The sequence below is a fragment of the Myxocyprinus asiaticus genome, chromosome 33 (assembly GCF_019703515.2).
Source record: "Myxocyprinus asiaticus isolate MX2 ecotype Aquarium Trade chromosome 33, UBuf_Myxa_2, whole genome shotgun sequence".
Lineage (NCBI taxonomy): Eukaryota > Metazoa > Chordata > Actinopteri > Cypriniformes > Catostomidae > Myxocyprinus > Myxocyprinus asiaticus.
Genome location: NC_059376.1, coordinates 36,295,007 through 36,307,796, shown reverse-complemented (window position 1 = coordinate 36,307,796; position 12,790 = coordinate 36,295,007). Strand labels below are relative to the sequence as shown.

Here is a 12,790-nt window from a genome sequence, read left to right as displayed (position 1 = left end):
CTGCCCATGAAAAAGTCTCTTTAATAGAAGCAAAAAATAAATAAATAAAAAGAGAGAGAGAACAGATGATAATAGTGCTGTACATTGTACATAGGTGCTGTTTCTTACCCCTAAAAACAAGAAAGAAATCATTGAGTGTTTGAACTTGAACTCTTTATCATTCTGTAGCGAAGTTCACACCAGCAGAAGTCGTGTAAGTAAATTATATTTGTTTATTATATTTAGCCTAAAATGTACGAAGTATCAGTCCTCTTCGTCTTTGACTTTCCTGATTTTTATTTTTAATAAATGGCTAATAGCCTATTAACTGCTCGTCTTCGTTACGAGGGAAAAGAGGGAAAAGAGGCGACGTTAGCTTCAGAGCTAAAAGGGAGTTGTTGTCCAAAGGCCAAAGGAAAAGACCTTTTCACTAAGAAAATCGGGCTCCGATAACGATATCATGATCTTAGCGGTTAAGAGCATTTTCTACGGGCAATTTTTACAAACGTTCATTATTTTTTTATGTTCGTTTCCCAAAACTGCACTTAACATAAACGCGCAAGGAGTCGCTTTAAGTGCTTCTTGAGTTGCTGTTTGCATGCGAGGTTCTGAAATGTGGCCGTATAGTGCTGCTCGTCAGTGTGACTTCATAATATTTGTGCATAACTTTATAAACGTTTGTTATTTACCTCCCTGGAAATGTTTATACACATTTAAACTAATTAATTACAATTAGTAATTATCATTTTACAATAATTTTGTGTAGAACGATCTATTTATATTACACAATCACTGCTTCGTTCATCAGTTGTTCTTTTTTTATATTTGGTTTTCACAAACTGCTCTGTTGGTCAAGATGAAAGTTTCCAGGATCAGAGAAGACAGCGGATGCCCTGTGTATTGTCCTGCCAATGACCAGCATTAATTGAATCTAACAAGGTTCACCATTATTGCGGAGTGCAAAATAAGAAGACGCATTGAAGCTGGGCTTTAGGGACATTCACCAATCAAAGGGAGGACTACTCTTTACTCCCAAAAATGGTAACGGTAACATAACACAACATGTGCAGTCCTACACAACGTGTGTTGTGAGCGAGAGCGCCCTTGGGTGTCAGAGATGAAGAGGAGATGAGGATGAGGGGCCAATTTATAGACGATTTTTGAACACAGTAGCAAATTATTGACAATAAATAATTAAGGGTTGCAGAGTATCAGATACTGTATATCTGTATGCATTTATATGCACTTTGTATACCCAGTGAAAAGCATTGTGCGTTGTTGGTTTACATGTGGGGGTGCTCATCTGGCTTGCATTCTTGTACCATGTCGTTTTTAATGCTGTGGCCTGCAGGAAAGTGTCTTTAGTTGTGCCCTTTATTGTGGTCAGTGAATAGCTTAGATCAGGCTGATTTAAACTCTGATGGGTGATACTGTCGCTGTATTTGATCCCTGCACTGGAGAGCTCATCCTTCTTTCTGCTGACTAGACATGACCACCACCACTGACCCATCAACTGCTCCATTGGCCTCTACAGGCAGATCAGTGATCCCTGACTCCCTCACCAATACAGCAGGTGACATGTAGATACTGCATTAGCATCTTAGAGTAGTTACACTGGTGAATAGATGCTGTGTCTTGATTTACGATGTAATTTTTAATGGAAGTGGTCTTAGCTATCTGTTTTCCATTAAAGTCAACATGAAATGCTGTTTGCAGCACATTTTACTTCCATAATGTGACATATCTGAAACAGGATATTCACTAAGAAATACCCATCGGGAATTGAATTAAGCATAAAAAGTGGGTGTTACATACCAGAACAGAGTTCAGAACACACCAGAGGGCCTGGTGATGACTGGGAATGTGTATTAAAAAGGTAAACAGGGTCCAGTTTCATTTCATGTTGACTTTAAAGTTGCTTTGCATTGGTGTTTTGTAGTAGGGGGACAGTAGTGTGCCTTTTATAATTAGCATAGATGTGGTGCTTTAGAGAGCTTTAGGGTTGAATGAAAACATGTCCAGGTCACATTTCACCCCAAAATGAAAATTAACCCATTTTTTAGGATCATCAAGATTTTTTGCACTTAAACAGATTCTATGAAAATACTGTTATAGAATTATTTTTTTGTACATTTAAATCAACATAAATTACATTTGATAATATTTAAATAAATACATACCTTTCATACAAAAATAAAGCATGTAAATTCTATAAAAATCTGAAATAATTAAAGAAAAAGTAATATATATTTTTGTTATCATTGTTACAACAATGACAGTGGGATTGTTTTGCAATACAGTAATTAGAATTGATCAGGGGAAATGTATTAAATTGTGGAAATAATGAAAATAATGTCACTGCAAAAAAAAAAAAAAGTCTTGTTTTCTTTAAGAAAAATGTCATATCCTATTTCTTTTTGGGGTGAAACATGACCCAGACATTTTCTTGACAGGTTTTGTGATTGATTCGCCCCTTTGCTTAGCTTTGTGGTGAAATACAGTATATACTAGCTATGCAAGTATAGCATGATATATGATCATAAAATCTGTAATAGTATCAAATTCAACAATAATAAAAGACTAATCAATATTTAATAATAAAAGACTAATCAGTATTTATCACATCAAAACATTACAATGTATTATACATATACATATATATACTGTGTGTGTGTATATATATATATGTATATATATATATATATATATATATATATATATATATATATATATATATATATACACACACATACTAGTTAGTTGTACACTATATCACCCACTTGTAATTTTTACAGACTTTGTATTATTTTGCATAATAATACAATAATACCAGTATGCTTTCTGAAGCTATAAATCTAAAAATAAAAGTGTTAACAGTAGGAGGTAGCTGGCCCTCTTTGCTTACTCTCTCAGCTCAGTCAACACTGTAATTTTACTGTCCCAAGTGCTACTTGTGACAAGCTTTCTGCCCACAATGCCAGCTGCTACTGTCTCGAGCCAGACAGACACCTCATCTTTAACTACAGTGCCATCTACATCTAATCCAACACCAGGGTTGGGGAGTAACGAAATACAAGTAACGGGATTACGTATTTAAAATACAAAATATAAGTAACTGTATTCCACTACAGTTACAATTTAAATCATTGGTAATTAGAATACAGTTACATTCAAAAAGTATTTTGATTACTGAAGAGATTACTTTGCATTTTATTGTCATTTGTTTCATTTAATATTTAGTCCTTTCAGATGGAAAAATGTATGTGATCCAAAGTGCATTTGAACAGTGGTGAAACACTTTCTTATGATGTGTTACATTCATACGAGCAGACAGAGAAGTAAGTTTGAAGTAAGTTTGGAGCAGAAGAAATAGAAATAAACCTTGTGTAAATTGACAGCTTTACGCTAAGCTAAAATGCTATTTCTAGCCATTTTACATGCACATGGTACCAGGCACGATCATATTTTTTATCAAGAAAATTCACGTTGGATCATAATTTCTTTTTTCTAGTAAGACCTTTGTTTAGGGTGACCAGATGTCCCCATATTCCAGGGACAGTCCCGGTTTTTGGTGGCCTGTCCCCGACTGGAGCTGTCTCCGGAAATGTCCCCGTTTTTCCCGAGTGTTCAAGACAGCGTTCATAGTGAAATATTACATTGCAAGAAAGCCCAAGCAGCAAAGCCTACCGTGTTCTGTTTATTTTGACCAGCAGAGGGGGCTGCTCGCTATAGCAGCTTCAATTCATTCATCTTCCTTCACTGATTATTTGGTCGGGCAATGTTTGCCATTAAGAACAGGACCAGGCAATTGAAGAGGATTATCATCATTGTTATAAGCTTCAAATTAAGGCACATACTAGCTATTTATGTTATAAAGTTATATTGTTATGTATTTTATTACAGGTTCTCGGCACAGGATTGTATTGAAAGTGTGGCCTTCATAAAGCAGGAATTCCTGCACAGACTGCACAAACTATAATATGCTGGTTAAAAGTAGTCAAATTAATCCCCACAGATGAACAAATAAAATCAATAGTTGTATCTTTAATCAGTTTGTGTTGTGTATAACAGCACTATCGGCCCACCATCCCCTCTCGCACTATTAATATTCACACACTAAGAAAGCGCCTTCTCACATTTGCACATTTGTTGTTTTAACATATACACAAAATAAATGTAAAATAAGAATATGACATTAATAACATAGAAAAATAAAAATGTATAATAAAATACCTGCAAAGAAATGCACAGTAAGTCAGTACATTACAGCATAGATTTGCACCTTGCAGGGAAACAAACTCCTTAAAACAAGATCAATTTGATTTATCTTGTTTTAGAAACAACACTGCATAAGATATTTAGGTTTTTCAGAGAATTTATTTTTGTCTTAATGTACTGGCAGAGTTTTTATAGTCAAAACAAGTGAAAAAATCTACCAGTGCTGAAGAAGTAATCCAAAGTATTTAGAAAACGTTACTGACCTTGAGTAATCTAACGGAATACGTTACAAATTACATTTTACAGCATGTATTCTGTAATCTGTAGTGGAATACATTTCAAAAGTAACCCTCCCAACCCTGTCCAACACTCACACTAATATAAACAATACCTGACCAGCCAGGTAAGAGAACTTTCTGTCAATATCATCAAAATGTATTGATACATTTTGAGCAAGACAATAACATATCTACAGTATACACACCTTTTTCTATAAACGTCTTCCAATATTCAAGTTTTTAAAAACTCAAAGTTTGCAAAGACATTTTAACCTTGATATGCATCATAATATATGCAAGAATGTGTCCATCTATTTCAGTTAGAGATTCATTTATTCTGTCTGACTTGTGTTAATAACCGAGAGTTGAAAAATTCGACAGGGCGCATGTTTAAAGTCATACTCTGAATTTTGTTCTTTGCCCTCCTGGTTGTGAGAATGCATACATTACAGTTGTTCTATTAGAAGGCTTTTTGAAATCTTCAGGAGCTTTTGACTTTCAAAAAGAAAAGAGCTATTGGATTTGTGTGGCTTTATTCTTAAATGCTATAGGTCCACTTCACGGGTATGTGGATAACCTGGTTAAAAAGAAGTTTAAAGGGTAAAAATAAAAACAGGTTTGTATGCCTACACTGCTTTTCAACTTTTATTACTCATTTGACCTTTTACCTTATTTAACCAGGCAAGTCATTTAAGAACAAGATTTGTATTTACAACGATGGCCTAGGGAAGGGGATCAATTGGCAATTAATAAAATAAACGTATCCAAAAGGTAAATAAAAAAATAAACAATATTACAAACTACACAGAGTACATGTTAATTTAAAACAAGCTGGCTTGAACATACAGCTGCACACAACACAGTTCACATGCGACTGTTACACATTCTTACTAAAACATTTTCATTTGTAATTAAATGAATGAAAACTGGTACAGAGATATAACTGTCCAATTTCCATTTGTAACATGGTTGACCAGCTTTACCAGCTGAGTTTTGCTGGTCTACCAGCTATAGACCTGCTCCAAACCAGCATGTCTTTGGTACATTAAGTCTTTAGCAGGGTTCAAAAAGCAACATGGAGAAATTCAATTGAAATATACAGCTTGAAACATCTGTAGAAGCCTATCTGACTCACTAAAATCTAAAATATTTTTTGTTTACTGAATATGTAGAATAAAAAACATAGTGTTTGATTGCCATGGAGGGATTTTCATGGGACCTTGAGAAAAGCAATGCATGCAGGGAATGTTCCTCTGTAATTCCAGCCATGATTGATGGGAGTAATAGCGCACAATATTCTCTCCTGAGGTAGAGCAGGGTGTGGACATTAAACATGATTACTGCTGTGCTAAATCAGTCATTAATGTATATAGGCCATGGTGTCATACCATGTTGCGGCACCTTAAACTATGTCTTCTCTATTAGAGTGTTGAAGTCAGCAGGTCAGATGAAAGCTCACTCTTCAGAAAGAGTCTTTTGTCAGTGTCTGGGTACATTAACAGTACATCATGGAGTGTAGGTAATGTGTAAATTGTTGACTATGATTACCGTACCAATGTTTGGAAAGCTATTACCAATTTAATCTGGGTTTCAGCTATAAAATAATTACTGACATAAAAATTTTAGGGACTTATAGAAATAGTGCACCCAAAACTCACCTTCATGTTGGTCCAAACATGTAAGACTTTCTTTCTACCACTGAACACAAAAGGAGAGAATTAATATAAAGTCTGTTTTCCATGCTCTTTTCCAGGGATGGAAATTTTCAAGCTTTAAAAAGAATACAAAAAGCATTATGAAAGTATCCAAGTGGTCCATATGACTCAACGATTAAGTCATTTATCAACTATAATATTCACCTACACTTAACTATTAAAGGCTTATTCAGGGTTCAGTACAACATAAGATCAATCAATAGCATTTGTGGTGTAACCGGTCCTGCTTGACCCGCTCCAAGCAGGATTCGAACCTGTGTCGCCAGGGAGGTGGGTGCGCTAACAAGGAGGCTAAAGGCTACAACCCCTAGCATCAGTCACTAGCGCACCTCTTGAGGCCAGGGGAGTGAGGTTTACACACATTGTACAGCACATACCATCTGGCTACCGTTACACTGGCATAATATTGATTACCACAAAAATTAACAATGACCCGCCCCTCGTTTTCTTAAAAAACCAACAAACCGTGAGGCACTTATAATGGGGCCAATTTTTTTAACGTTAAAATACTCACCGTTTCAAAAGTTTAGCCACATGACATAAAGGATATGCGTGTAAGCATGATTTTAGTGTGATAAAATCATGTTTACACTCAACTTGTCTGAATGAATTTTTGAGTTAATCAACATTATGCCACAAATGCTGTAAATTGAGCTTAACTTGTATTGAACCCAGAATATTTTTTTAACTAATGCGACCGGATCGAGTTGATGAGTTTAACCTGAGAACTGGATCAGTGTGATTAGTTCACATTCACATTTGAATATATAACATTTGGAAATCGCTACTTCTTTCATTGATTGTCATAAACGCACCAAGGAGAGTGACGTGAATATCAAAATTTTCTTTAAATAACAATGTCAATTTTGGTCTGTTTCTTACATAAAGCTTATGCAAGACTTTAGAAGATTTTGAATATAGCGCAGGAGTTGTATGAACACTTTTAAGTTTCTTTTTCATCTTTTTTGAAGCTTGAAAGCTTCAGTTTCCATTCATTGTTATTGAATGGAAAAGTTAATGGGGTCTGGTGCAGAATTATTTTTGGGAGAACTATGCTTTGCCCTCTGGTTTTGATATTCAGGGGCATCTAATACCTTTAAAGGGCAAATCTGTACTAACCAAATAAAAATACACCGTGTCATCCTTCTATGTCAAATACTTACATTTAATTAACCAATAAACATCATTTCTTAACATGAATAAATGGATTGAGAATTTTTAACCTCTTCTTACCCATAAATTCAATCAACATTAACATGTACTTTATAAAATAACATATACTGTAAGTACCTGTATACCTAAATACTGTATAGGAATTAATATTTTTAACATCAGGAGCATTTTTGTTACTTTCAGTTGCATTTTTGCCCTTAGCGCCCCCTTTATTTTCTGACGCTGATTAATATTATACCCCAGAGTGATTTTTTCCCCCTTACCAAGCAGGTTAATTTTCCAATTGGATGAGCTAAACAGCAGATGTTCAGTTTTGTTGACTGCGATGAAATGGCATATTTCCTCTTTGTTTGTGTAATCTAAAACAATATGACACCACTTCACCTATCCCACCATTTCTGCCTCTCATACCAGGTGTTTATAGCATGTCCGCCTGTGCCTTACGAACCCAACGGCGCTGAAGCTTTAACTATGAAAATGGCAAGCCCAGCCTCGGATACGACCAGCTGCCTTGGGCGATAAATCATTAAATACTCAGTTATTGTGAAACACAATCACTTTCAAGCGCACATGCCGTGGCATTAGAAGCTCAGCTGAAGGCCATAGCGCAATTCTTTCAGATCTATTTTTGAATAGCGATTGAATGAACAGCTGCTAAATATTTCATAAGAGAAAAGAGAACAGGTCATGGTAAGGGAGACCAAAAAGGGGGCCAATTTATTGAACTTATGGAGAGGGAGCTAGATACATGAAACAATAACAGGAAAACTAGCGAGTCTTGTCCTTGAGGGGTTGAAAGGGACAAAAGTGTGTGTGTGTGTGGGGGGGGAGGGGTTGGGGTGATGGGGTGGGGGGTAGTGATTCTGTCAGGCCAAGTGTATCCCATTTTGGCAAAAAAGTGGCAAAAGGCTGAATTGCTTGCAATAACATCCATTATGTACAGTATGTAGGCCCAAAGGGCAGCAATGGCAGACCTTTGGCATCTTTAATGGTTTTGACAGAACATTTTACATATCTGACTCTTTATGGTCTGTACATAATTACAGTTTCCACAGCACCAGATGTGATACCTGATGCAGCCACTGCAGCAACCGACACTGTCACGGCAACATCTGGCTTTTATACTTCGGTTGTTGCAACAATCCCAGCAATTCCTGGTGCAAGCAATTCACCGCCTGTTCTTCCTGAAGTTACTAGTTCACTGACAAATGCATTTGACCCAGCTTCGACAGTTAATATAGTCATCCTAGCAACCTCTTCTTCAACTATGGAAACAACACCTTCTGCAACCATGCAGACTTTTGAAACAACACCTTCAGCATCGGCCACCACGGTACAAAAGCCAAATTCCGCTGCAGTTTCACCTGTTTCCAACACAGCTCCACTGAAAACAACTGCGATGGTTACAACAAATAATGCAGTAACCATGGTTACGAGTGCAGTTGTCCCCTCAACTGATACAGAATTGAAGACGCTTGTTCCAAGTATTGTTGCACTTCCTCCAGACACTGATGTGGTTGTCCAAGCAACCGATATTCCTGAATCTGATGGTAATGGTCCTGCTACTGATGCAACAACTGCAGCTGAAGTTGCACTAGCAACCAATCCTGTTACCTCAGCAACTGATGTTCCTGTATCTCCTTTATCTGATGGTAAAACTCCTGCCCCTAATGCACTAGCAACTGAAGCCACAACTGATGCTGTTGCTCAATTTCCTGATACGGAGGCTCCAGTAATAGTTATGGTTGATCTAGAAACTAGTTCCATTGTCCCAGCAACTGATGCAGTTGCTCCCGTATCAGAAGGAGTTACCCAAGCTACCAATGTATCCGATGAAATAAAACCAGTTCCTGATGGTCCACGTGATAGTGCTGAAGTTGTCACAGCAGGTGCAGAAACTGTCGCCACTAATGTAGTCCCACCTACCTCTGATTTATCTCTTCCAACAAGTGACCCAGTGCCTGCTCCTGAGGCAGCTGTCCCAACTCCTCAGACCTTTGCTCCTGTACCTGAGGCTGCTCCTCAGCCTGAGCCTGATGTTAAGACTGACAGTAAACCTCCGTCTGAAGTAGAAGAGAAGAGTGAATTTCCTCTTACTGAGACTAAGGAGGAGATAACGTCTACAAACCTGGAGAACAAAGATAAAGCTGTTGAAGCCCCAGGTACCCACAACAGTTCTGAGTTCTGAAATATCTGAAAAGTATATTCCCTCTCAGTATATGAAGTATATGATGACTATCAAGGGGTGGTCACTGTTTACAGGTATTTTTTAAAATTGCAATCTGTTGTGTTGCATATCGCTCATGCTAAATTGTCTTTTGGTGCCTGTAGAACAGTTAAAGAATAAATCTTAAAGACCTTTTGAACTAAACACTAACATTTTAGCGATTTAAAAATCAATAATAATGATACAATGATAAATTAACAATGATAAATAATAGTCTATTTGGCATCAGGTGACAATATGCGCTCTGACTAACTTGCAATCACACTTTTGTGGTTACTTAAGGACTAGTTCACCCAAAAACTTCTGAAATAATTTACTCACCCTCATGTCATTACAAATCCTAATGACTTTCTTTCTTCTATGGAACACAAAAGAGAAGTTAGAAAGAATGTTTAGTCTCAGTAACCATACGCTCTCACGACAGATTTGCATTCTGTCGTTTTGGGTGAACTAACTCTTTAAACATTTGAAAACACTATTGAAAGGTTCCTTATGTTATATAAATAATTAAAACTGTTAATTTTCATGAAACAATAATCAAAAACAATTTTGCTTAATATTCAAGCAACCACTGTTATGTCAGCACAGAGCAAATCGTTGCATGTTGATTAGACTTTGTTGCCAGATTTACAAGATATGAACAATGAATAAAATGAACTGGAAAGCAATGCCAAGTGATGTGTTGTTCTCCAAATGCTCATAATCTCTCTGGTGTTCACAGTAATTGGGAACATTAAAACAAATAACGAAGGTGGGAAAACAGGAGAAAGCAGGGAAGCCAAAGAAAAGAAAGAGAAGGAAAAAAAGAAGGAAAAAGAGTATGAAAAGAAAGAATATGAGAAAAAAGGTAAAAAGCTATTTTAGTTACACTGCAAAAAAAAAAAAAAAAAAAAAAAAAATATATATATATATATATATTTACTTTTTAAAAAAGATTTTTAAACATCCTTAAATAAGATGTATTTACTTGAGAAAAAAATTGCATGAGATACTATGACTTGTTTTCAGAGAATATAAATTAAATTAAGTTTATTTTTGTTACCCAATTGACAAATTGTTTATTCTTGTTTTAAGCATATATCTAACAAAATGTATTGGGGTTTATGCTTAAAAGAAGAAAGATCTATTTGCCAATGGGGTAAGAAAAAAAAATCAATTCAACATATATTTTCTGAAAATGAGCCTTAGTATCTTACACAATATTATTTCTCAAGTAAATTTATTGTTTTAAGGATGTTACATTTTAATATTGGTAATTATATCTAATATAGTGATGAGAAAATTATATTATTGCAGTGTTGAGTGTGTACATTGTTAGTAGCTTGACTAGATGCGTGACTGTAGAATGACACAAACTATGTGGCACACAGATTTAGCTTTCAGTATTGATTGGTTTAGCTGCTTAGATCTTAGATCCATAGATATAAACTCTAAACCATAGTTTCTCCTAGTTTGGGTTTTGTTTGCAGTATCAGTTATTATAAACTACAGTAGCATCCTTTCAGAGTGTCTAGTTTCACATCTATGCTGAATTGTTTTTTAAACCAACCTAAGCTGGTTTGCTAGGATTAGCTAGTCTCCCAGCCTGGTTTGCTGGTTCTAGAGGGGTTTTGGGCACTTTTCATTTTGTCACATGGTGGGAGGCCAGCTAGCTGATCCCGTTGAGCAACAGATTGGCTAGGCTGAGAGACCAGCAAGACCATCCAAAGACCAGCTAAGACCAGCAAACCAGCTTTGGCTGCTTTATTTATTTATTTTCAGAAGGGTTTCATGTCTTACCTGGTCTCCCAGCCTGGTTAGGCTGCTCTGGTTTGCTATTTTTAGAGGGGTTTTGAACACTCGTTTGCTGGCAGACCTTTTAAACCATCTTAAGACCAGCTTGGCCAGGCTGTGAGACCAGCCAAAGACCAGCCAAGACCAGCAAACCATCATAGGCTGGTTTAAGTTGTTTGTTTTGTTTGAGTTGCTTGTCTTGGCTGGTCTCCCAGGCTGGTTAGAATGGTTTTGTTTGCTGGTTTTAGAAGGGTTTTAGACACTTTTATTGGCCCACCCGCAAAACTAGGTGATTTCCAGCAAAACCAGGTGATTTCCAGCTTGGCTAGGCCGGAAGACCAGCCTAAACCAGCTAAGACAAGCAAACCATTTTAGGCCATTTCAGCTATTTTGGCCACTTCATCTAGTAAGGCTGGGAGACAAGCTGGCTGACCACTTAAACCAGTTGAAGACTAGAAAGACCACCCAAAACCAGCTAAGACTGGAAAACCATTTTAGGCTGGTTTAAGATGTTATTTTAAGCATTGTTTGGTCATTTGTGGCAACAGTGCAGTGGTATTAGTTTTGAATATCCAACTATTTTCCAACAACGAACATCAAGCTTAACAGCCCTTGCTTTCATTCCAAAGTTGTTGCAAAGTTTTTGATCCCCGGGGGGCCAAAAACGCAGTTGTCAAGGATAGCATACATCAGATTTCAAGGTAAGGCAACACTTTAAGTCAAGATAGCATAGAGACAAAAACAAGATTTATTTTTTGTTATGCAGAGTTTCATTGACATTTTATGTGAATGATGTATTTATATGCATTAGGGCTCCTCTAGGCTATACTTTTCAAAGGACAATTCTCTTTTTGATTTCTGTTTTCAAGAATGTGTGTCGACACTAATATGGAAACTGTGGAAAAATCGCTGCCTAAATGTTATTAATTTTTCTTCCATTTCGTCCTTTCTTGTCTTTCCCCTTTCTTTGTGCCTGCTGTTTTGTTTTGTGGTTTGTCTCATAAGGTAAGCCGCTCATGATGTATTGTGTTTGCTAGAAAACAGAAGGATCCCCCCTGAGGCTGTATAATCAAAAGACGTTCTCTTCTAGAATCCAGCTACAGTACTTTGCATTTTCAGCTGTCGTGTGTTAGACAGCTGTCTGCTGAAGATGCAGGATGATTTGTGAAACATTGCTCCATCGCTTCACCAATCCGGAGAGTAATTGAGCATTTATATTGAATTAGCTGTTCCTGCCCCCCGTCCAACCACACTGCTGACTGTGACACAGCAGGCACCCACACTGACAGCATCTTTAAAACATCATATCAATTATTCAAACCCACAAGTGTCCAAACAGCTAAGAATTTAAACAAAAGACTTTTGAGACAACATCTTTTAACTGCAGCTCGTTAGCAATGTAAATAAGCATTGGTTGATGACTTTCC

General features: G+C 36.7%; 2 protein-coding genes across 3 annotated transcripts in view; both read left to right on the top strand.

Moving 5' to 3' along the window:
• The window catches only part of LOC127423949 (netrin-G2-like), a 93,607-nt gene that overhangs the window by 69,723 nt on the left and 11,094 nt on the right, over positions 1–12,790 (top strand). The gene's annotated exons all lie outside the window — the stretch shown is intronic.
• Positions 8,496–12,409, top strand: LOC127423951 (uncharacterized). 2 transcript variants are annotated; one of them, XM_051668669.1, is made up of 4 exons: positions 8,496–9,525; positions 10,312–10,437; positions 11,993–12,064; positions 12,369–12,409. In XM_051668669.1, exons 1-4 carry the CDS (start codon positions 8,631–8,633, stop codon positions 12,398–12,400), a joined length of 1,125 nt encoding a protein of 374 aa, XP_051524629.1. In that variant the 5' UTR covers positions 8,496–8,630; the 3' UTR covers positions 12,401–12,409. The 2 variants fall into 2 exon arrangements, 1 of the variants encoding a protein (XP_051524629.1); XR_007894400.1 differs by lacking the exons at positions 11,993–12,064; positions 12,369–12,409 and having other exon boundaries at positions 8,496–9,625; positions 10,312–10,556.